Source organism: Solanum tuberosum, unplaced genomic scaffold, assembly GCF_000226075.1.
Source record: "Solanum tuberosum cultivar DM 1-3 516 R44 unplaced genomic scaffold, SolTub_3.0 scf00287, whole genome shotgun sequence".
In the NCBI taxonomy this organism is placed as follows: Eukaryota; Viridiplantae; Streptophyta; class Magnoliopsida; order Solanales; family Solanaceae; genus Solanum; species Solanum tuberosum.
Window position 1 is genome coordinate 383,229 of NW_006239211.1, and position 25,069 is coordinate 408,297.

Genomic DNA, 25,069 nt, shown 5'->3' on the forward strand with positions numbered 1-25,069 from the left:
GTACCGATGGCATGTCCAATTTCCATCCTAGATTGTGAACAAAAATCTTTATACTTATAAGAACCGATGATTTAATCCTCTGTGTATAAGCTAAAACTCTACACACTAAATCATCTACTATATAAGTAAATAGACACCATAAACGAATATATGATCTATTAAAATTGAGCAAATATTTATTCTATAATAAATATTATTTCTTAACACATGGTTAATAGTATATATCCCAACAAGCTATAAATAGAGGAGTTTCCTCTCACTTTTATACTACGCTTTTATTTATTTATTTATGTTTTCTACTCTTCTTAAAAAAATCTCAAGGGTTAATTGCAACAGTTGATTAAGTTCAATATTCAACGAAATTCGAGGTACCAAATAAGAAAGAGTCGGAGAAGAAATTGTAGCAAATCTTTCATCAATTCACACTCGTATTTTTTCTTTTGATTTTCATGAGTTAACAATGACGAAAAGCTGTGGAAAAGACTATAATAATAAACAAATATGAAAAAAGTCACATGATTTGGGTAAGATATTTCTTATTTATTTTTTTATTTTTTATTCTTTTACCCTCAAACTAAGGAGTTTCTTTCTAATTTTGCTAAAATAACGGGCATCAACGTTGTCCATTGAATTATTAGTTTTGATGTATAATCCACTATTTCAGAAAATAGTTTTTCACTTTTACTTAATATGATAATATAGTCATGATAATAATTATTTTTTAATAGATATGTAAGAAACAATGAACGGAGAAAGTAAAGTGTTGGTGGCAAGATATTTCAATCAAATGGAACACTATAGTTAGTATAGCATGAACATATATTTTCGTCTTATTATTCATTGATTATGTATTGTTCCATTTATTTTTTATTTTTTATATTTATATTGAGTTTGAATATGAAATTATTTATGTATGAATTTCCTGTTATTTTGTGTTCATTTTAATTTGAGAAAATGTTATGTCACAAGATACACTCCTTGCTAGTTGTATAAAAATAGATAAGAAATAGTGATTGATCATAAAAGGGAAAAAAGTCTGAAATATATCCGAACTTTGGCCGAAATTGTTGTTACAATACTGAACTTTGGAAAGCACCTTTTACCCCCCTACACTATTAAATAGTGCAGGGGGTGAAAAGTCATTTCCAAAGTTCGATATTGTTACAGCAATTTCGGTCAAAGTTCGAATATATTTTAGAATTTTTTCCTTATTTTAAAAATATTTTTCAAACACTTTTAGAAGTCAAAAACTGACTTAAAAGTATATTTGACCAAATATACCTTTAAAATACACTATTAAATAGTGCAGGGTGGTAAAAGGTCATCCATAAAGTTTGGTATCGTAACAACAATTTCGGCCAAAGTTGAAGTATTTTTCAAACCCATTTCCCATCATAAAATAATCTTAAATCAAATTAAAGATTCTATAAATAATACTTTAACTTTTATTCATCAATTAATTTTTATTATTGAAAAAAGTTTAATATTTTATATCACGATACAACTTCTATAAGATATTAGATACTTTCATTAGACAACAACTATATAATATGTATGCGGCAGAAAAAAAGGAGAAGACTACAATTCTATAAAGATAAGGTAGAAACTTAAAGAAATGAAATATTTTTTACCAAATGCGATGTTGTTCATATATTGACATAAAATTATGCTACTGATATATATAAAACAAAGTATTGGTCAAGCGAAATATTTTGCATTCACTCAAACCTCTATTTGACCATCATTCGTTATAACAACAAAGTACCCTTTATTTTTGTAAAATTACCTCTCTATGACAGTCATACTCAAATATTAATTGAGTACTAATATTTCGTAAAAGATAGATTACGTATAAAGATAAATTATTGAAATGTTTTTGGTAATCCTTATTAGTGTCATGCACATACTAAATTTCAAGTATGAATATTTAAGAGAAAAAATATACTTAAATGATGTCCATCATTTATGTTCATAACCTCAAGAGGAAAGGCTAGGTGACAATTTTTGTATGGATATTTTTTTAAAATTTTGTCGCTTAGATTTGTTTACAAAATTGAGTGAAGTAAATTAATACTATTAAAGAAATGTCACTTTCTCATTATATTTAACCTTTGAATGAATGTATTTAGAAATGTTTCAATGATATCTGGTTATTTTGATCTCAAAATACAGCTAATTCTATGTCAATATGTATTAATCATTTCAAAGAATTTGTCATAGGTTCTTTCAAATATAATTATTTACAAAAATATTCATTTAGTAATATTAATTCTATTTGACAACATCGTATATTATTTATACGATACACACGTGCAACCCGTGAAACTAGTATATATATATATAAATAGCTTGATTTTATTTATTTACGCAATTATTCTTTAAAATGTGTCCCATGAGAAATAACTTTGATCTCACACAAATGATGGTTCACAACCTGTTATTTTATTTTATCAAATTTGTTTCACAGATACTATACTGTAAAGAAATATTAATGCTAATTTATAAAGGAATAGAAAAAGACAAATATAATTTTATCAATATTTTAGCTAAGAAATAAGTAATGACAATTTTTTGTGAGGAAGGAAAAAGAGGATGGTATAGGGAGATGATGAAATAAAAATACAAAAGAAAATGAGATGAATTTAGGAGACTGAATTATGTGTGATAGAGATTGATAGGTCTAATTACTTTTAGCTTAGACAGTACATCTACTTCACTTTTTAGTTTAAAGTGTAGATTTGACTACCTCTCTCTGTAAAGTACAAAGTTTGTCTTGTCAATCAATCATTCTTGACGTCAAACTTTTCCTTTTTTTCTTTGTAATATGATAGAGAATTAATATATATTTTCACATCATAATATAACCCATGACTTACGTTTCTCAAGAACTTATGCTCTCACAAGGTATAAATTCAGTTGCAAAATTAAAGACCATAACAGACCATTTAAGGGCAATTCGTGCAATCAACTCCATAGAATACAATTAAAATGGGAGCCAAAAAATTGCAAGAGTCCTGGACACTTGGGTTTGCAAATGATTCTTTTTCAACTTAAAATAAAAATTCAACAGCTACTAAAAATATATGAGATGATAAGTACAGATATAAGGATAAGAACTTGTATCACAACCTCACAGAAGAAAAAGAAGAAAAAAAATTAAGGAAGAAATGTGAAATATTACAGAGTTGAGACCATTAAAGATTTAACTAATGCAACCTTGTCAACTCTTCCACTCTCTTCATTAGTTCCTCAACTGGAACTGACATTGCTTTAGAAATCTCTTCCATCCGATTCCTGCTAAGATCTAGGAATGATTCAATCAAATCTCCATCAAGAAAGTTTTTAGCATCTACAGTTTTCTTCTCATTGTAAAACGACCTCCACTGCTCGTGGCTCAGACCTCCCACACCCTTTATCACTTTCCGTAAGTTTGTCTGCAGCTTTTCCAAAAATAAATATTGATCATGAGGTAGCGATGCAATGACCCCTATAACACCATTCACTGTGCCAAATATGACGGTGGGTATCTGGCCAACGTCTGAATCTGGTAGTCGCATGACAAGCGAACCGTGTCTAAACCTATTAACAAATTCACCAAGATGGTATTCACCAACCACTTCAAGACGGCTGCGCTCCTCATCTGTAGCACCTTCACTATTTTTCCTGACCGTGAAAAGGTTAAAGTTATTCTCAGCACCAAGATAAATGTCATCATCAAGAATCTCAACAGCTGACATCCAATTTGCATTATAGTCTCGAGCTCGCTCTTCTATAGCACCCTCTTCATGCTAAACAGAAGGATATTGTAAATGTCAGCAATGACTTCTTACTTGAGTAAGATAAATTAGGCTAATCACAAGAAGCTAGGAATTAAGAGTAACGTTGTAGCTTTAAAATCTAAAGCATTAGAACACTGAATTTACTACTGAAAGGTACCTTGAAAATCAGCAGGGAAATGGATTTCATCAAATCACCAACAACAATGAAATCCCCACGCGTTTGAACATAAAGAGCTAATATATGACCATGGTGTCCACATTCTGTCTGCAATTCTCGGCTGCCACCATCCTCACGCGAAGCCCACTTGTACAATTGAATCTTCTGATTGATTGCAGCAAGCAGTTTCCCATTGAAGGCATTTAGAGAGTAGACAGCTCCCTTAGTTTCCTTCTCAGCAATTAGTTGGAGCTTTCCATCTTCAACTATAAAAACTAAAATTCGGCCCTGCAATTTTACTCATCATTAAAGTACCTTAAATAACCATAAAAATGAACATCAGTGAATTAAAAAGTTAACTTCATTAAATTGAAGGCCCGAGTTACAAGTTATCAGTTTTGATTTGAAACAAAATTGCTTCCATTTACAACTTGCTCCCTGTAAAGGATTAATTTGTTTAACTAGCTACTAATGATTTAAACTCCACTCTCTCCCAAGCAAATCATAAAGATTATCATCTGATACAGTTTTCATTGCAGCCCTCCCTCCATCCCATATTTGTTATCACATCTCAGTTGAGCAAGGAATACAAAAATCAAGTTTAACTAGCTACTAATGTTTTAAAGTCCACTCTCTCCCAAGCAAATCATAAAGATTATCATCTGATACAGTTTTCAATGCAGTCCTCCCTCCATCCCATATTTGTTATCACATCTCAGTTAAGAAAGGAATACAAAAATCAAGTTGAAACTGCAAAACAGTCTCAATAAAAGATCACCAAAGACGCAAGTTACCAGACCCCCATGTAGGCAACATCAAAAATCAAGAGAGAGAGAGAGGGGACAAAGTGAGGACAGATGTTAAAGTTCCATCAGATGAACTCCGAGGAAAACACTATGGTCGACACCCAAAAACTACTGAAATCAATAGTTCATTACAAATCACAGGATCTAAGCAAACCTTATGATTAGAGAATCTTCTATCAATTAAACTTACCTTGGTAGGTTCATTTTCCTCTGGCATCACATATGCAGTTCCAATGCAATAATACACATTACTATCATCAGAAAAGGAGCAGCTTAGTATGGAACAGCCATATTCAAATTGGTCAAGGGGATACGTTGATATGAACTCAAATGTCTGATCATCTAACAGGCGGACAAAATGCATTTCAGGATCATCTGCATTTGACTGAGTATACTTCACACTGCATAGAGCAAATGTCCGGGTCTGCTCTTGATGGCTGATGCGACGTGCATGTTCCCCAAGGGGTATTGAACGGATGTGAAGCTTTTGAATTTCATCAATAGTGCCAATTGTTAACTCACCTTCTTTAGCGATTGCAAGGCTGTTGACAAAAGAGAAATAACTACTTAGGCATAGAAAATATAGGACCCAATTAATTAAAAAAATCATGAAACTACAACCAACAAAAAAAGATACTTCCGACAGACTTGGAAGATATGGCAAAAATCAACTCTTAACATTAGCTTGTCAACAAAATATGGAAGACATTTTAATTCTTTAACATGTCGACACCAGTAATAGGTGCCTGAGGGCTGAGCTAGCAGTTCATGCTCAAAATGTAATTGAACAACTAATTAAGAGACAGATATAAATTACCAATATAGTGCCACATTCAACTATTAGTCAACAGGACACAATGTTACCAGTAAAACCGAAGAAAAGGAAGGAACAAATTACCTGTCTGGAAAAGCTGCAACATTGAATGGGCACATATGACTAACTTCTTTTAGATTTACATTGCTATAAAGCAGCTTCTTGTTACTGCTGTAAATAACTGTGGGCCTATCGGAGGCAGCAAAGACGTGTGTAGTATCTTTAGATGAGAATGTACGAAGTGTTATGGGCTGTGTCCCAAGAGATACTTTTTTCCTATCTGTCAGCTCACCAGTACTCATGCTCAATACAAAATTCAAGAGATGGCCATCTCCCAAAGCACATAGTAGATAAGATATCTGAAAGGGAGAGAGTTTTAGAACCCCAAAAAAGGAAAGAAACAGAGGCAAAAGAACATATTAGATTAGAGGCGGGAAGCACAAAAATGTTCATGGCTATTGTCTGAAATTCAAAATTCTAATCAAGTATCAGTCATTCAAATCTGCTGTCATAAAAATTTCATGTCTATTGTCTGATATATTCAAAACCCTAATCAAGTATCAGTCATTCAAATCTGCTGTCATATACTTACTCTTAACTCTTGTCATCTGACTACACTAGTCAGTTTGATGAAAGATGAACTGTACCCAAACTTGGGAAGTAACATAATCTAGGCTTCCAAAAATTCTACTGTTCAGTTCGATGAACGTCCCTTGTTGATTACAACACCTTCGGGTCTTGATTTATTTTTATATTTTTGATAACCATATTACAATCATAAACGCTTCAGGTCTTGATGTACCTTCAGGGCAAGATTTTTAAACAGTCACAGGCCTATTTACTATCTTTTATTCACAATGCAGGTACTGTTAATGGAAATAAAATACTAATGGGAGAAAGGAAAGCATAAGGTACACAGTTTATTTATTTCATTTCTTTATTTTAAGGATCATTCGGTGACTCCTGTTCTTTTACTTTGCTTTTCTAAAATGTATTTTCCTATAATATAAAATTATATAGTAAAAACTAAAAACCAATTTTGTACATTTGAGGAATAGCCTCTTATCCTTATTTCATTTTGGTGCACCCAAGTGGTTCCTATGTATACAACATCAGAAATCGTTTGTAGAAAACCATATCTTTTTGTGAGGTTTTCTACTTTTTGGTGTACTTCTCGTACACGGGTGTTTCTTTCTCTTACAACAACAACAAACCCCACTGAGTGGGGTCTGGGGAGGGTAGAATCTACACAGACCTTACACCACTACCTCATTACTTTGTAGTCGTAGATTTCTCTTGATTAACAAAATCTCATTACTTTTATCAAAAAGAAGAAAAAAAAGTGATAAGAGAGCCTGTTGAACTTGAAATTTTCAGGCAGTTATTTAAGCCTAAAAACTAAGTATAATATATCCAGCCAAGTATCTTTATGAAAGGAAAAACACAGTAACCCGAGCTCATCCTTCAGTCTCCTTTCTTTTTTTCTAGGGAGGGGTTGAGTGGGAGAGGAGATTATAATTTTGTTACCTCTCGGTTAGCTCCGTAGATAACACTTTCACCTCAATCAACCACATCCACTAGATTCCATATAAAACAAAATACATCAGGAAGTCATTTAGAAAGTATGTAATCGCATCAAAGGTGAGGGAAATTATTTTCTATTATCGCGTCTTTTTTAAATTTATATTAGCATACGAACACAGAAATGTAAGTGGAAAAGTGTCCAGCTAAGAGGGAAAAAGGAAAAAAAAAGAATACATTAGGAATAGAGGGTGGTTAGCGTGTTGAAAAGATGCAATCCAGTGCAACTTTTTCCCTCTTTTTAAACTCTTCCTTTCCTTTCTTAGCTTACCTTCTTTTTCTAGAAAGTAAAAATCACAAAATTCGCATAACAAAGGACAAATAGAAATCTAAATGATTTCTTGCCCTTGACTGGAAGGTTGATTGAGAAAAAGTAGGTGGAACAATATCTGAGTTAATAGGGCTATTCTAGTAACGACACCAGAAGCCATTTTGACAATTTTCGAAGAGGACTAGGCAACAGTACAAAGATTCTACAGGAATTATGAATAATGAAACAAAAGTAGTTGGTCTAGCTTGAGGGGCTAGCTGAAATAGAAGAACTATCAAGTTATCCTTTTTAACACAAACCTAGTGTGATTCTAGAGCACAACTAACAAACGTGCCAACAATCACCATATCTGGTTATAAGTCTATAAATTTTGAAACTATCAGAACTTAGTAATTAGTTTCCATTCTAAAGGTAGCCTACTAAGAAAGCCTATACGCCTAGCTTTACCAAAAAAAAAAAACATAAAGAGCCCACAATCAGAGACCACAGGGCAACCCACCTTCAACCCATTGTTTTCCTGGTTTCTGCACAGGACAGTCCCAGAAATGAAACGTAATACCCTGCTTGTCATTCCCCGAAAGAAAACAGATAGTTGAAGCACAGATACAAGGTCACTATAAAGATAAGAGAACATACCCCTTCGAAGGAACACATCAGAACAGAACGAGGAATAATCTCCCCTCCTAGCTGTTCCTTTGTAATGAGATTCAAGTCGGGAAGTGAATATATCCTGACACTTATGTCTGTCCACATTCCAACTGCTGCAATGGGACTGTAGTTTGGATTTTCACCAATTGGATTTATGTCCAGGCACGAGATGTCATAATCCAACTTGGCATATTTTACTTCATTCAACACCCCATCACCAATTTCTAGGTATACCAGATGGCCACCCCCAGTAGCCAATAGTACCTGTAATATAAAAAATAACAGCACATGAGCTAATCGGCAGAAGATGGAGTGACAAACCTTGCAAATAACAAAGGTAAACCATGACCTGGGAAAAAAAAAACTATAGTTTCCAACAAACATCCTAAGGTGTCCGTGGTTCAATTGGTTCTAAATTGAGTAATCTAAAAAAGTTACAATCATTTTATTAAGTGATTTTACTATTTAAGTCTTTCAAATTCTCCATAACTTTTACCCTTCGGGGTGGAGTTCCATTTGGTGGGTGGGTCTAGGGCGAACGAAAGAGATGTGTAGCAGAGGGCAGGTGAGGCATTGTGTCGTCGAACAGAAAGAAATTTGCTCTTCCATTTCTTAGTAGGAGTGCTCCTATGTTAGCAGGACATTTCGTGCAAGAACTAGGTTTGAGTTAGTGCACTAACTAGGTTGTTTTTTCTCGCCTAATGGCTCTATCTCTGAGGTAACCCGGACTAGTGGCCCAGTGGTTTGGGCTTGGGACTTCCATATTGGAGGTCTTGAGTTCGAAACCCCTTGCAAGCGAAAGCAAGGGGTTTGCCTTCTGGGCAGAGCTCGTCACACTGGGCTTGCCTAGTGCGGGTTACCTCTCCTATGTGGTTCGCGAGGTATTGCATAGGAGCGGGGTTTTACCCTGTGCCTATGCGCACCAAAAGGGCAGCGGCTGTGGATTTTTCCTTGTCATAAAAAAAAAATCTCCATAACTTTTACATAGTAGTACTATTTACTCGAGGTTTCATAAACTATATTGCTGAGATATCTAAAACAACCTATCTCTTGCACATTATGCTTTATATAGTTAAGCAAATCACAACTCTTTCTTGTTTAAGAAACTAAAGTCATCTATGTCTTAACTTCTACTAATCAATGTTGTTAAAGATGCGCTTAAGCCTTGAAGTGAGGATCAAGACGTGTTGAATGCTTCACCTCGCTTAATTTGTGGTTCAATGTCGTCATCAAAGTTCTAAGACATACTTTTCCTTGCCAAGGTACTTTTCATTTTATCGTAAATGTTGTCCATTTTTTGTCATCCTTGTATTTATTAGTCTTGGACTAAACATATATATTTGTATTTTTTTCTCCCTTTGAGCCTTTTTTTCAATTAAAGTATGTGCTTTATTTGAGCTTTAAGGCCCCAATAAATCTTAGAGCTTCTTTTCGCTTTTTGCTTTTGACAACACTTCTACTAATTACTTGCCACAACTGATTTGCAGATTCATACCAAGAAGAGGAATACATTAACCCTAAAGCGCCTCAATGACCTTGTGTTCATAAAATACAATAGAACATTAAGCCGTCATTAAGACACTCACAATGTAATTGATCCAATTCTTTTGGACAATATAGATGATGCTTATGAATGGGTAACCAGAGTCCCTGAGAATCATCATGATGATGGAGCAATTTTTGAGAGAGATTCTGATTTCACTTGGGGTGCTTCTGCAGATACAAGTGGGGTTGAGGAGAACTATTATGGTTTAAGGGGGGATACTTCCAGCTTACATAGGAGGGGGAAAAGTAGCTTCAAGTCTCTAGTTGATGAAGTGGAAGAAGATAATGATGGAGTTGAAGAAGATGATGAACAATATAATGACAGTGGAGGAACACAAGATTGTCAAAATCTTGTAGAGGAAAGAGAATTAGACATTGAACCATTAATAGCTTTGATTTTGTTTGTCCTATTGTTTATGGAAGATTTTGTGATATCTACTTTTTAGTTTTTAATTTGAACATTTGCGGGTAGATATTGTCTCTATTTATTTTGGTCTCTTTTCTTTTAAATTGTGCTTCATTCTCAATGAAGTGAGCGATTTACTCCACACTTCAAGCAAACCAGGGCCTTGTCGCTTTTTCTCACTTCACGCTCCCAAAATTACTGGTAAACAGATTTACTTAGAAGATATTGTTTCAATCATAGATATCCATATCCTAGGCTTTTGCTAGGACATTTGATCTGTTTTCTCCCTTTTGTCCTATTGTAAATCTGGTTTATGTACAACCTATGTATTGCTTTGTTCACATATGCACAACTGTTGCTATCTCAGAAAAAAAGAAAACTTAGGGGTTGTTTGGTAGAGTGGATTATCAAAAATAATGCATGCATTTACTTTGTGTTTTAGTAAGACCTTGTTTGGTAAAAATTTTCATGTTATGTATAACTAATGTTTCGTTGTACTAATACCATGGATTGGTGTGTCGAGGTGTGTATTACTAATACCATGGGTTTCTAGGTATTAGTAATGCAGGGGGTTTTAATGCATGCATTAGCATGGTTAAAGACCTCATTCCCCTCAAAAAAATTTACATCTTTTTTTTTTTTTTATAACCGAGAAATCCGTCTATGACCCGCCCTTTGGACCAATCACAGCCTTCTAAACTCAGTGGATAATGGGCCTGCCCCTCTACCCTTCTCCACTTAAATACCAAGCTTCGCTTTGCATGGTGTGGGGCTTGAACCTGCGACCTAAGCCACAAATCCTCCACCTTTTGCCACTTGCGCTAGGCCTTGGGGGTAACTTTTTACATCTTTTCCACCATAATTGTGAAGGGTATCTTTGTAAATAAATATTTCTATGCAGTGCATACTATTTTTAACACACCAAACCAAACAATGCATAAGAAATAATCTGTGTTATTAATGTAAGCATTACTAATACTCTATTTAGCATTATTCTTATACACTCTACCAAACGACTCCTTAGTACCAACAAAGAAAATGAGACTTATGTGCCAAGGAATAAAATTTGGAAACTACATAACTTAAAAATTGCGTAGTTGTGCATTGGGATCTGTATCCTATCGCCACAAGTGTGTCACAACCAACAACATCTGTCATTATCGTAGTCAGTTTTTATCTCTTTTTGGAGGCAGAAAAACTTCACAACCATGATATATAAAGCTATTCAACATTTTTTCAAAAATTAATCATCAACAGTCTGTTGCACGTCTCAAGCTATTATAAAGTCCTGAATGAATGCAAGAGGTAAACCTGAGTGGCATTAGCAGTTGCAACATTGACCGAGTAGCCGGCTGGGGCAAACCATTCGTTTTTCAGATCTCTAGAGGTAGAACTGACCAGTCTAACAGAATTTGAAGTAACCTGCATGGCATTATGTGCAACTGTCCTTAAATACATATATTATTATGAATAGAGTTCACCCATACATATAAAAGGAGCTAGCTGCAGATGGTTAATGAAAACGTTATACCCTAAGCAATCAGTGTACCATCATTAGTTACTAGTCTACCAAAGTAATGCAGAGCAAAAGGTAATGGAAGATTCTGGTTTCTCAATTTTAACAGTATGAAGCTGAATAAGGACATAATAGCAGTAACAAAGCAGTAACAGTGATTGACAATCTCAAACATGACTCTACAAAACCAATATATTTGTTCCAGCAAAGATACTGTCTCTTCTCATCCAACCGAAGCACATAATAGCATAACAGGACACTTTACAACTTAAGAAAGATGTAAAAGATGACACACATAAGAGCTTTGACAAAATTTAGCCACACAAGCTGGCAACTTTTTTTTTTTTTGAGAATGGTAACTTTTTCTTCTATTTATCCACAGGTATACTACATCAAAGTAGCCCCCCTTCCAAAAGTATTACAATCTAAACAGACTCCATCCGTGTTGTTTGTCACAAATAGTCTAAAACATCAAAAAGTTCTTCTGCCTGTACTAAAACTTTCTGTTTACACCAAAAATAATAAAGAGCTATACAATTCATCTTGAAATTCTGCAAATTGTTCTTCTTGCCCTCAAAACATCTTTGATTCCTTTCTTTCCACACTGTCCACCATATACAAGCTGGGACAATCTTCCATCTCTCCTCCTTAATTGTAGTATTGCCAACATTGATCCAACAATTTAGGAGTTGTACTTGTTTCTTGGTTTCACCCAAGTGATCTTCCTAAGGCTGCTGAATATTCTCCATAATTGATCTGTCCATTTGCAATGCAAAAGAGATGGTTGACTGTCTCTGCCTGTTCCTCACATAAGTAGCATCTTGAGCACAGTTGGAACTTCCTCTTCTTTATATTTTCTTGTGTCACTGCTTCCTTTGCTACTAACCATGTGAAACAGTTTAACTTGTATGGGATTTTAGATCTCCATATCATCTGCCATGGCCAGAGCTCCATCCTATCATTTGAATTTGAGTGATTAAAATTTTTGTAGGCTGACTTGACACTGAATGCCCCTTTGCTGCCAATCTTCCACACAACCTTGTCTTCTTCCCTAGTCAGATTACTAAATTGTGCCATTGTATCATGGAAGGCCACTATGTTTCCCATCTCCCAATCATTTAGATTCCTCCTAAGATGTAAGTTCCACCCCTGTCCTGTCCACATTTCAGCCACAGTTGCATTTTGTTGAAGGCTTAGTGTATATAAGTCTGGGAATAATTGGGAATAATTGTTTCAGGGTTCTTTGGGCTATCCATTTGTCCTCCCAAAATGACACCTTCATTCCATTACCCACCTGGAATCTGATTCTGGAAAGAAACAGAGGCCAAAGATTTCTTACAGATCTCCAGATACCACATCCATATGGTGTAGTTACCATCTTTGTCATCCACCTATTCTCCATTTCATATTTTGCCCTGATCACCTCTCTCCATAGCATATTCTCTCCTGTCATAAACTTCCAAAGCCATTTTAACATTAGGCTTTTGTTTTGTTTTTTCATGTTCCTGATCCCCAGTCCCCCTCTTTCTTATTTTTTATGACCTCTTCCCACTTGACTAGATGGAACTTCTTTTTATCTTCATTTCCCTGCCAAAAGAAGTTTCTTCTCAAAGCATCTATCCTCTGTATGACCTTGTCTGGTGCTGGGAACACAGACATCATATAAGCAGGTATTGCATCTAGCACACTATTAACCATTGTTAATCTACCTCCCCTAGACAGATATTGGCTCTTCCAGTTGGTTAGCTTCTTTTCACATTTTTCTATCACTCCATTTCAGATCCCTATTGATTTGCTCTTTCCCCGCAATGGCATACCTAGGTATACGATTGGTAGCTCCCCTACTCTACCACCCAAAACCCCTGCCAGGCTATCCACCTGAGCCACTTCATTTATGGGATAAATGAAACTCTTCCCCCAATTGATGTGTAATCAAGAGACTGCTTCAAAGATGATGAATATTACTCTTAGGATCAACATTTGCTCTGTCACTGCTTCACAAAAAATAAGAGTAATGCAGATGGGTGATCTCCAAGCCACTTTGTGCACTGTTGTCCACCCTAAATCCCCTTACCCAACCCTTCACCTTTGTTGTGTGAATTAGGTTACTCAAACCTTCCATGGCTAAGATGAATAAAAAGGGTGACAGGGGGTCACCTTGTCTCAGTCCCCTTTGGGATGAAAAGAAGCCACTAGGAGTTCTATTAACTAAAATAGAAAACTTGACTGTGTTTATGCAAAATTTCACCCATCTGATCCATTTGGCTCCAAAACCCATCCTTTGCATCATAAGTAGTAAGAAATTCCAGTTTAAATGGTCATAGGCCTTCTGTATATCAAGCTTGCATAGAATTCCAGGGCACTTGCTTCTCTGTCTAGACTCAACACATTCATTTGCTATCAACACTGCATCCATTATTTGTCTACCTTTTATGAATGTCATTTGTTGGCTGTCTACAATCCTGTGTAGCACCTTCTTTAACCTTTCTGCCAACAGTTTAGCAATGATCTTGTATACTCCACCTATTAGACTGTCTAAAATCTGTCAGTTCCTCAGCTCCCACTTTCTTAGGAATTAAAGCCACAAAAGTGGCATTATTTAACCGAAAAGAGAAGGATATTGAAGGAAGATGCTTCTGTCCTAATATTTTCTCATTTCTAACTTCTGTGATTTTGATCTAATATCATAGTGGAACTGGAAGGACTTGACAAATCTTTAAAACTATTTTACAGGATGCACATAACAAACCAGAAAGAGAAGATATTGAAGGAAGATGATTCCATCCTAATATTTTCTCATTTCTAACTTCTATGATTTTGAGATAGTATCATAGTGGAAGGACTTAACAAATCTTCAAAACTATTTTACAGATGCACATAACAAACTCGAAAGAGTACCAAGCACTAGTGGAGACCATCGAAATCTAGAGAAGGAAAGAATTAGTTTCACAATGTGATCAATGCAGACCTTTTGTTTAACCTATTATCTGTATGGAGAAGAAATCATCTTCCTGCAGATGGCTACTTAAAAGTTATAGATTTTGTAATCCACTTCTGAGCATTTCATACTTGAAAAGTAACACCAAACAATCCTAAAAGAAAAGGTTAGAACATACCAATTCCATGTAGACCCTAAAGAAAATAATTCCCCAAACAGATTTATATTATCATCACAATTTTGATCTAATCATAAATATGTCTCATATTCATTACCTGGAAGTAGATAAGAATCTTATATGTAGGATCGTTATGAAAACAATAAAGACCTCCTAAAAATGCAACCATTGGTAGGGTAAGTCATTTTGCCTGCTGTCAGTGTGAAAGAGCCCATTCCATACAGACCCTAAAGTATATAATCCCCCAAATAGATCAATATCGAATCACACTTTTGATCTAATCATAAATGTGTTTCATATTCATTACCTGGAGGTAGATAAGAATCCTATCTGTAGGATTGTTATGAAACCCATAGACCTAAAAAGTGCAACCAGTGGTGGGATCAAGGATAAGTCATGCTGCCCACTGTCAGTGTGAAAGACCCTATCTTCTTTTTTTTTTTTTTTGTGACCCCTATCTTCTTTTTTTTTTTTTTTGATGACCCCTATCTTCTTTTTTTTTTTTTTTTTTTGAAACCCCTTTTCTTTTTTTTTTTTTTTGAAACCCCTTTTCTTTTTTTTTTTTTTTTTGATGACCCCTATCTTCTTTTTTTTTTTTTTTGAAACCCCTTTTCTTTTTTTTTTTTTTTGATGACCCCTATCTTCTTTTTTATTTAATTCTGTTCCTTCCAATTTTGTCATACCAAGTCCGTTTAGCTCTTAAAACAGCTTGCCAATCCTTCTCATTTGGCAGAATGTTTCATCAGTAGTAGCAAATAGCTAATTACTCCATATTGTCCTCATCCACCCAGTGAGAGAAAGTCAGGGAAATTTATAGAATCAAAAAATCTAGTTCTATTTATGCGTTACATTTTTATTCTCTTACAATTACATTGTTCAGAATGGCATACACTGAACACTTGCAAACTTACATCTAGCTGATAAGTCGACAAATTAAAAAAAATTCTTACACTCGGAAAAATGTCTACTCAATGCAGGGCATACCTGAACAAGCTGGTTGTATACAGCATCATGACAAAACAAGGTCTGGACTTGAGAATTGAAGCCTTCTATCTCAGTTTCTTCCAGCTCATCCTCAAGGTTCATAGCCAAAACGCGTGTCTCACTAATGAAGCTAACAACCAAGAATGTGTCATATGGATCATCAGTAGCAGATCTAAGAGACCACATTCCTTTGATCCCTTGTAGTTCCACAGACGCCTACGAAAGAGCATTACATATAGATAAAGTTATTCTAGCAATATGAATACATAGTAAGAATTCCCTCAAAAATAAATTAGATGACAAACCTGTTCATTTATGCCAATTCCATTTCGAACAATACGAAGCGATCCATCCTTATAGGCTCCAGAGCAAGTTACAACCTGACCTTGACCTTGCCTCTCCAGATCAACAACACAGAAGTCCACAATAGGTCCCAAATTGACATATCTCTCTAGAACTTCCACATAAGAACCTTTGGTGTCAGGCTGGAGATTGAGCTTTACAAGCTAAACGTGAATTCAAAAATATTAGTGGAACTGTGAAATATGAAGCACCAGCAGAAATAGGCAACTGAAATTTAACACTTCAAAGTTCCAACGAATCAAAGGCTACTGTATGGAAAATACAATAAGGAAGCTCTAAAAACCAACTTATTGCACCAAGATGCATTCAACAGTTTAAAGTACCTGTGAATCTCCATAGCTTGAGCCAATGAAGACAAAAGCATTGTCTAGGTATGATATGGTTGATGCAATAGAAGTTTCTCCCAGTAGCTCAATTTTAAGTCCGGTAACTCTGGAAAAACAGATTAATAATCCACATTAAACATTTTAATTCCAGCAACCAGGCAAAGGTACAAGAGAGGATTTCATTCCCAGCAACTCAGCTAAAGTAGAAATGACAGTCTAGAAAATGCTGACGCACTTCTCCTTCTCATGAGTGATAACAAGTAGGTGAAGAAGCCCATTATGATCCCCAAGCAAATATCGAGAACCATCAGCATCAACCCGCCCATATGCTCTTGTGATAGACTTGAAGGAACAAATAAAGCATTTGTAAGACAAAATCTCATTCATGTATTTAATTAACAGCATCTTTGACAACATCTAGTTTAAAGTTTTTAAAAGGCTTATTCAGGTCAAAGAAGCTGGTGGGGTGGTTGTACAAGAAGACTGGAAAATTAGTAAGTTGTACATGTGCTTACAGGTCTAATTGGGATAGCCTTAAAAGCTGAAGCGCTGCAATAAACGATGGTTTCTTCTCCAATAATCAATACACCACACAGTGGCGGAGGTACTGGTATTAGCAAAGAAGCTCCATTATCAAGATTATTCTGAGCCCATGGACCTTCAATAAAATCTTTATCTTTCAAGGACACCTCATATGTTTTGACATGTCGGGCATCCTTGTTATCCTGCCAATCAAACATAAAAGGTCCAGAACTAGCATCAGAATGAAGTAATTTAAACAGAAAGAAGACAACGCCATGGCAATTGTGCAAATGAAGCCCTTTGGTGGGTTCAGAACCCCCCACCCCTCCCCATCCATATTTTTGAAAGGACGTGCACAACTTCATTCTATAACTAAGTGCTAACAACAAATCCAAGACTCTAAGGCGCCAGTAACATTCCCCATGCTGAAAGAACAATTTTCCGCCATAATTAGAAAGAATGGAGAAGGTAAATTACGCATTATGTCAACATTATTTTGAGGATCACAAACCTGATATAGAACAACAATTGTAGGCTTCGGGCAACCATACAAGAATTTAATATCTAAAACTTGAAGCTCCTCGAGCCTGAAAAAAAATAAAATGAACTATCGGTCAAAGAAGAATGGCTCCCATAAATAACAAAGTGAGGTTCCCTGCTGAAACAGATTCAGACCTAATCAGCAATCTTCCTACATAAAGTGTAGGATACACTTCTTAGGAACATAATTCAGATAATCAATCACAAGCAAGAGACGTGTAGGTAAACTGAAACACAAAATGAGGTCACATTGTTTGGTATTTATAGGCCTGCCCAAGACCAAACCACACGAAATGATAATACAGAAAGAATTTTACTTTCTTACTTAGGAGAACTAAGGAAAGAGAAAACAAAGTGCAGCAATAAATATCCAGAAAATGAAAAACAGCAGTCCAGAAATCCTTTGAAGTTTTCATCTACATCATCAAGTTAACAAGGTTACAGAACAAAAACAAATGAATTTGGAATAACAGCATATATAAGAAGGAAGATCGCTATAAATTGTTCTGGTAAAGGGCAATGAACAATTGGTCTCTACAAGTCTACTTGCTGAGGTCATGACCTGGAATTTCTTTTGATACCTATAATTTTCAGACAAACTCACGCTCACCTTAACTACTCCCCTATACCTTGTACTTTCCACCAAGGAAGCTACCAGGCTACGACACGATGACTTTGCCGAACAAAAGCTGAGGAAAAATAGAAGAAATTATATTTCTATATGACGGTGGTGTATGGGAAAATATGTGTGCACCTCGACTAATCTACCTTATACCAGCTAGTCTGCTGCCTCCCACCAGCCCAGGTACTGAGTAACTCTGACCACCATAGCTTAGGAAGATGGGAAGAAATCACCCGGTGTTTTTTCTCCTCCACTAGGATTTGAATAGCTTCATTAACCACTAGGCCACACCCTTGGGTGCAAAATCGCCTATTTTTTCTCTCCTGGAACTTAAGCGCTTGTCTCCTATGATTTACACTAATTGGCCGATTGGAGTGCAGCCCCTACTTGGATAATTGTCACATATTTAGCATTGATCTCATATTTCAAAACTAATTTCACAATTGTTCTTTTTTCTTTGTTTGCTCCTAGAAATGCACATCCATGCATACTCGTCCCAATCACACAGGCCTTATCCATTATAATTTAATGATAGAAAGGATCATTTAGCAATTAGGTGGGTGATACAGAAATGGTGTAGGTCAAGAAAAGCAAATTGGCACACAGGCTAGAAAATCTCTAGCAACAAATAGAAGACATTACTAATTTTAGAAGGAAATTGCAGATAAGCTATCTTCACAATCTTGAAAAGATCTAAGGATACCTGATGTTAAAAGCTTCCTTCAGTTGGCCTTTGTTATCAAATGGAATAACCTATTGAAATGAAGTCCATGAGAATCTTTTGCAAACATAAAGAAACCACCACAAAAGATAATTCAGTTAACAGATGAAACAAAGACCAAGTAGCCAATTTTTTGAGTCTTGTAAGATGGTACCTTAAATAGTCCATCATAAAGATGCAGCCCGATCAATCTGCAGTCTGGATCAATTATACCAATCTACCAAAAGAGAGAAAAAGGGCAAGCAGCAAATGTAAAACAGGATATTGAATACAATACAGAAAATCTCATTGACCGAATGGGAAATAAACAAAAAAAAACATAATATCATTTTATTCCTTTAAATTACAATAATATTTAAGGGCATCTCAAGAAAATAATACCTGACCATTATCTGTGGGACGGCCTATTCGGTCTGACACATCTCCCATTGCTCTACATATGAGAACACCAAAAGAGGGGAAGTTTTGAGTTTGAGAAACAAAATATATACACCGACTACAAAAGATATGGAGGTCAGCAAATGATAGGCATACATTCTGCTAGGAGTAATGAAAATAAAAATAAAAAAACCTTCAGCAACTAGCAAAAACATAAGACACATAAGGCTAGACCACTTCTGGCTTTGATTTGCAAGAAGATATATTGTGAATAAACAATGACATTTTCATGGACAACTTTTGAGGAAGTTTTTGCAGAGAGAAAACAAACTATCAAGGCTTCTATGAAATAGCTATAAAGATGAAGCACTGCACCAAGATTCATGCATTACAGTACAACTAAGCTCAATCCCAAGCAAGTTGGCACTATTCTTTTTCTTTTTTCTTTGATAAGTAGGAGGATATAGTTCTATATACATATGTTTTAAATCTGAAACTGAAAATCTATTCAATGGATTGTCAGATTTATTTTTATGAAAAGAAACTTCTACATAAAAATTAGGCATTGTAGTTTTGCAGACTTACCTTGTGATAACTTCAGATGCCTCAGTGTCCCATTGAAGGACACAGAATTTATATCGCTCTGTTGCGATGAAGAGAAGATCTTGTGTTTCACCCTGCCAGGATACCCAGGGAACATGAAAAACTGACATGGAAAAAGAAATTTTTTTCTTGTGTCCAGTATATTTTGCAGGATAAAAATGAACTACAGAATGCAAAGATGTCAACTTACGTGAGGACGGAAAAGCTCAAGTGTCGCGATTCTCCCATATATCGGCACATCTAACATTGGCTGCAGACAAATGCACTAAACTGCACTCATATTTTGTAATATTCTAAAAACCGAAAAACACTTGCTATCTTAATCAAGATCAGGACAGCGAAGAATGAGAATCACTAATTCTTACATTTAACAGGAAAAAAAAAAGAAATGGACAATAAAAATATGGGTGATTTTTTTTTTTGAAGTAAAATACGGGTGATTTAAAAGCGCACGAAAAGAAAAAAAAGCATAACAAAAAACTTTTAATATAAAAGGCTGAGGACTTTAGGCTAATGGAAATAAGGAACATTAGTAAACAAACAAATTACCTAAATACCAAATTGAACTATGACAGAGTTAAAACTAATATAAAATCTAGAACATGGTACCATATAGTTGCACTAATTGATATGATTCTTTGAGTTAACAAGGAATCAACCGACCAACATCAAAATCTTGATGCGGAAACAGTGATAGCATGACCTGGTTTCAGTAGATGAACACGTTTCAAGCCGTAGAACTCAAAATCAAGCGATTCAATGGAAGATGAAATTCTGCATTAAATGGTTAAATGTTCCACAAATGGAATAGGATCAGCAACACCCATGATTGTCGACACTATTCACCAGGCTCAAAGTTGTATTTCTCTAACTTCTTATAGAGCTTCTTCAGGACAAAAGTAATTTTAGCATATGATTAAACTACATCCCACTTCTTAGTTGTAACTCTGTAACTTTCCCCAAGAAATCCTCCTAAAGAAACTACCAAACGTTAAGCCATGATCTGAAGTTATTTCCCTTGGAACTTTATGAAGCTTAACCATCTCCATGTTCAGCTGTTAATTGAGTATACATGCAAATTTGGGTAAGTACATGAAATTTCTTTGACAACTCAAATCCACGTACCCCTAAATTAAGCATGGAGATCAAAGAATATCTTCAACAAAATATATCAACAGCAATGTTCATACAGATAACAGATTTAACTCTATTATAGACATATGTTGTTGAGAAGTCTTTTGTTCACACATTCTTGCCAAGATCCATCATATAGAGGCACTACATGGTTTGTAACTAAATAGAGGCTCAAACTCTCCCTAGTTGGCTCCTTTTACAGAAAACTCTTCACCCTATCCTTGCAACACTTCATTGACATTTGAAAATTGCATAGCTTGCTACCTTGGAGAGAAATGGAGTCAAGAATCAATCAATATTATGTAGATCCCCATGCATGAGAGGATGCTCATTTGGACCCTCTGAGAAAATTAAGGCATCAAATTTTGTTGGTAACCTCTCGACTTTTGGATCTAATGCATGCTCCTCTTCTTTTTGCACTTCCATAGCCATGTCAATGTTCAACGGTTCTCTGTTGCCAGGACCAATGATTTGTGATTGGTCATTAAGAAATCATGCACAAATAGGGTTAGCTAGCAAGTTCTCTGTTCTTGCCTACCATAACACTGGAAAATTCCTCTATATATCATCTAGAACTCCTCTAGTCTCTTCCATCTCTTTAACCCAATGTCCTTTCCTTGATTCAATGAGTAGATACCAAATCTATGTGATTATTTCAGTTAACAAAATCCAACCAGGATCAAGATCTTGAATTGGTAACAACCATTGGAAGGTTTGATTTAAGGAAACGGATATATCTCGAACTATAGGACTTGAAATCATTTGAAGTGTCTAGGGTTAAGGCTACGCATTTTAAAAGTCCTCCGAAGTCTTCCTTGTTTTCCTTAAACTTTAGGAGAAGTCTAACTATGTCAAACAAAGTGAATATCACATTCTTCACTATAGTTCTTTCGGTTTCTTAGTAGGAATGGGTGCCAGAAATTTGTTCGTGACAAATTTTGAATATAGAGGATAAATTTCGCAATCACAAACAAATATGAGAACATCATTATACTGATAAATGTTCTGGATTTACTCACTTTATCCAAAAAGATCTAATATTTTCTACCATAATTGAGTTGCAAGAAGTGATCAACATTTCCTTCCAATCATCTGTACAATATAACCAATTGTTTAACCGTAAGAATGAGTCTCTTTGCTGCTAGCCAAGTGAAACACAAAACATACCTTCCTCAGAGCTTAAACGTATCCTCTTCTCTTGGTAGTTTGTGCCTTTGTGGTAGAAGGGCTCCATCATTTAAAGTAAAAAACTTCCCCTCTCCTTCTAATTCTAAGAGCCTTTGTGCAATGATATGATGTTTTCCTCACAGAAAAAGTGTAAGTTTTTAAACAAGTTTTGCCTGAATCTCATTCTTAAACAATTTCACGATCTTCTACTTGTGTATTTGAGCAACTGTCATAGCTTTCTAACTTCATATGACATATAGCACGAGAAGGCGTCACTGAGGATCTTCTCTACAACACCTACACTTTCATACATTGAGCCTGTTTCCATCTAACTTTTTCTGAGAAATATGTTTCCATCTCACTTTAAAAATGATGTCGCACAAAATTCTTTAATAATGTTTCTCCCTACACTGCAGCAATAAGGCAACATGGTGGTGTCACACCTCCAACACCATCAACCCCTCTTGGATATCTTATTATGCAATTACTATTCCCTAATAAGCCTGCAACTCATTATTGGATCCACTAAGCCATTTTAGTAAGTGTGTTGTTGAAGACCCGCAAGCAACTCATTGTTGGATCCCCTAAGCCATTTTAATAAGCGTGTTTTGTTGGAGACCCTGGATTCCTTCATAGTGAAGCCTTCATACTTTATTGCGAAAATTTGCTAGGTGAATCTATTGTCTCATCCTTTGTTTCGCACAAAAAGTTTCATCGAAAAACCAATTTTTGGAGCCAATAACAGGTGCATCCATTGACACATAATATGTCATAATACTAAACATGCTCTTGATCAATACCTCCTCGCTTCCTTTGGACAAATATCTTTATTGTAATCATGACCTTTCCTCTACTTCTTCAATCGCATATTGAGCAATCTTTAACTGACACTCCTAGAAGCAACCTAGGTAAATCATAAGAGATGTCCCCACCTTCTAAATGACCCTTGTGATAGAAGGTGCCACCAAAACTTACAAGTCAAGTTCTACAGAGTGGTGGTTAGACCAACTATGTTATAACAACGAAGTATCGACCCATCAAGATATCTCACATTCAAAAGATGGAAGTGGTGGAGATGAGGATGTTGTGATGGATGTGTGAGCATACAAGGAGAAATGTGACTAGAAACTAGGATATCTAAAACAAGGTGGGAATAGCTTCTGTGGAGGACAAGATGTGGAAAGTAAGGTTGAGATGGTTAAGGCATGTGATGAGAAGATGCATGGATGCCTCAGTACAGAGGTGTGAAAGGTTAGTTATAGATGATTTCAAGAGAAGTAAAGGTAGATCAAAAAAGTATTGAGAGAGGTGATTCAATAGGACGTGACATGATTTCAACTTATCGAAGACATGACCTTAAATAGATTGTGAAGGACACAAATCAAGGTAGAAAGTTTGTAGGTAGGAGTGCATTGTCTTGTTGTTCGTCCAAACTAGTATAGTATTACTCTTGTAGTTTCTTGTCTTCGATTTCGGTTGCTATTTGTTCTTTCTTGTACTTTGACTATCGTATTCTTTTGTTGTAGTATTGTTCGGTTACAATAACATACCCAATGAAATCCTACTAAGTAGGGTTTGAGGAAAGTAGAGTGTAAGCAAACTTTACCACTACCACGTGGAGGTAGAGAGGCTGTTTCAAAAGACCCTCGGTTCAAGTGCATCAAACCCAAGTATTGTTATGTTACCACCTATTATTTTTTGTACTTCCATTACTTCTTTTCTAGACTGCTTTGGACTACTTTTTCTTGAGCCAAAGGTATCGAAAACCACCTCATTATCTCTGAGGGTGGTGGTGACGATGTCCTATAATGTATGAAAAATAAACCCTTATCATGCAATTTCTAGAATTATTCTCAACTAAAAAGGCACATGTACTGACCATGTAGATTATGACTAGAATAGATATCAAATGTAGAGAGAGATCCAATACTGCAACTTTACTCTTTCGGGTTTATGCATTCAATTAGGCTAATCATGATTTGCCTTTTCAAATTTAAATGATTCAAAAGAATCCAAAGGTGTGATCTAGTGGTCAATGAAGTTGTTTGAAAACCATGAAATCTTAGGTTCGAATTCCAGCAGAGGCAAAAACACTAGCGATTTTTTTCCATCAGTCCAAACCTTGGTGGATAGAGTTCTCCGGTACTTGTGTTGCCGAGAGATAACAAGTATTTTGTGGCAGTCGAGGTGGGCCTGGACACCACAGTTACCACATAAGGGTTAAGTGATCCAACTGATTTTCTATCAACTATTGGTATCATCTTTTAACAAGAATTGTTGATCTCATTCATTTTTCTTTCTTTTTCCGAACCAAAAGAGATCAGAATTAACCTTCCATTACAAGCCTTCTAAGCTACTATTAAAAACAAATGTCAGAATTGAACAAATTATGCCCAAAATATGAGTAATTGCTTCAAAAACTTAAAGATGCATGTCAGGCAAACAAAGATGGAAAACATGTTCACCTGTAAACCTTGGGGAGTGAGTAAATGAATCTCGATTCGAGTACATTTCCTAATAAAAATCAAATTGAGAAAAAAGTTGTCATTATTAACCAATTTTCACACGAAAAAATCAATAATTAAATAATAGAATAATAATAAAAAAATGCTCTGCAGGAGTAATTATCAGTGCCAACTATAACTATGGATTGTAAATAATAAATAACAAATTTACTGCTCCTATGCTAACAATGGACTGAACCAGTTATGGAAAAATCAGGAAAACCCCAAATAGTAACAACAAAGCCAAAATCCAGAAACAAGTAGAGCAAGAAAGAAACAATCTGAGTGCAAATTAAAGTTCATGAGAAAGAGAGGGAAGAAAAGAAGGGCATACGCAATGATAAGATTGAGCTCTTGAGGACCAGTGAAATTGCCAACACAGGAATGTGTAACATTTGTTGGCTTGTGAGCCGTAACCACGTAGTTCCATACACTCATCTTGTATCTTCTCTCTTCCCGCTATACCTACAAACCCTAAAACTTGTTTCAGTTGAATCACTTGAAAATAGAAAAAACAAATGGGGGAAAGCGAGACACAGCATATATATATATATATATATATATAT

The 25,069-nt window shown here is 35.5% G+C and overlaps 1 protein-coding gene across 2 annotated transcripts; it reads right to left on the reverse strand.

The window, feature by feature from the left end:
- Positions 1-3,026: 3,026 nt before the first annotated feature.
- On the reverse strand, positions 3,027-25,036 carry LOC102579151 (DNA damage-binding protein 1). 2 transcript variants are annotated; one of them, XM_006359038.2, is made up of 19 exons: positions 24,838-25,036; positions 24,465-24,513; positions 19,889-19,948; positions 19,681-19,772; positions 19,099-19,150; positions 18,872-18,934; positions 18,700-18,749; positions 17,346-17,421; positions 16,828-17,037; positions 16,548-16,654; positions 16,310-16,418; positions 15,929-16,129; positions 15,624-15,839; positions 11,319-11,429; positions 8,045-8,320; positions 5,641-5,915; positions 4,933-5,284; positions 3,937-4,224; positions 3,027-3,788 (listed from the first exon to the last, which is right to left on the reverse strand). In XM_006359038.2, the coding sequence occupies exons 1-19, from the start codon at positions 24,939-24,941 to the stop codon at positions 3,207-3,209; spliced, it is 3,273 nt and encodes a 1,090-aa protein (XP_006359100.1). In that variant the 5' UTR covers positions 24,942-25,036; the 3' UTR covers positions 3,027-3,206. The 2 variants fall into 2 exon arrangements, with proteins under 2 accessions (XP_006359100.1, XP_006359099.1); XM_006359037.2 differs by having other exon boundaries at positions 19,889-19,963.
- Between the last annotated feature and the right edge of the window lie 33 nt (positions 25,037-25,069).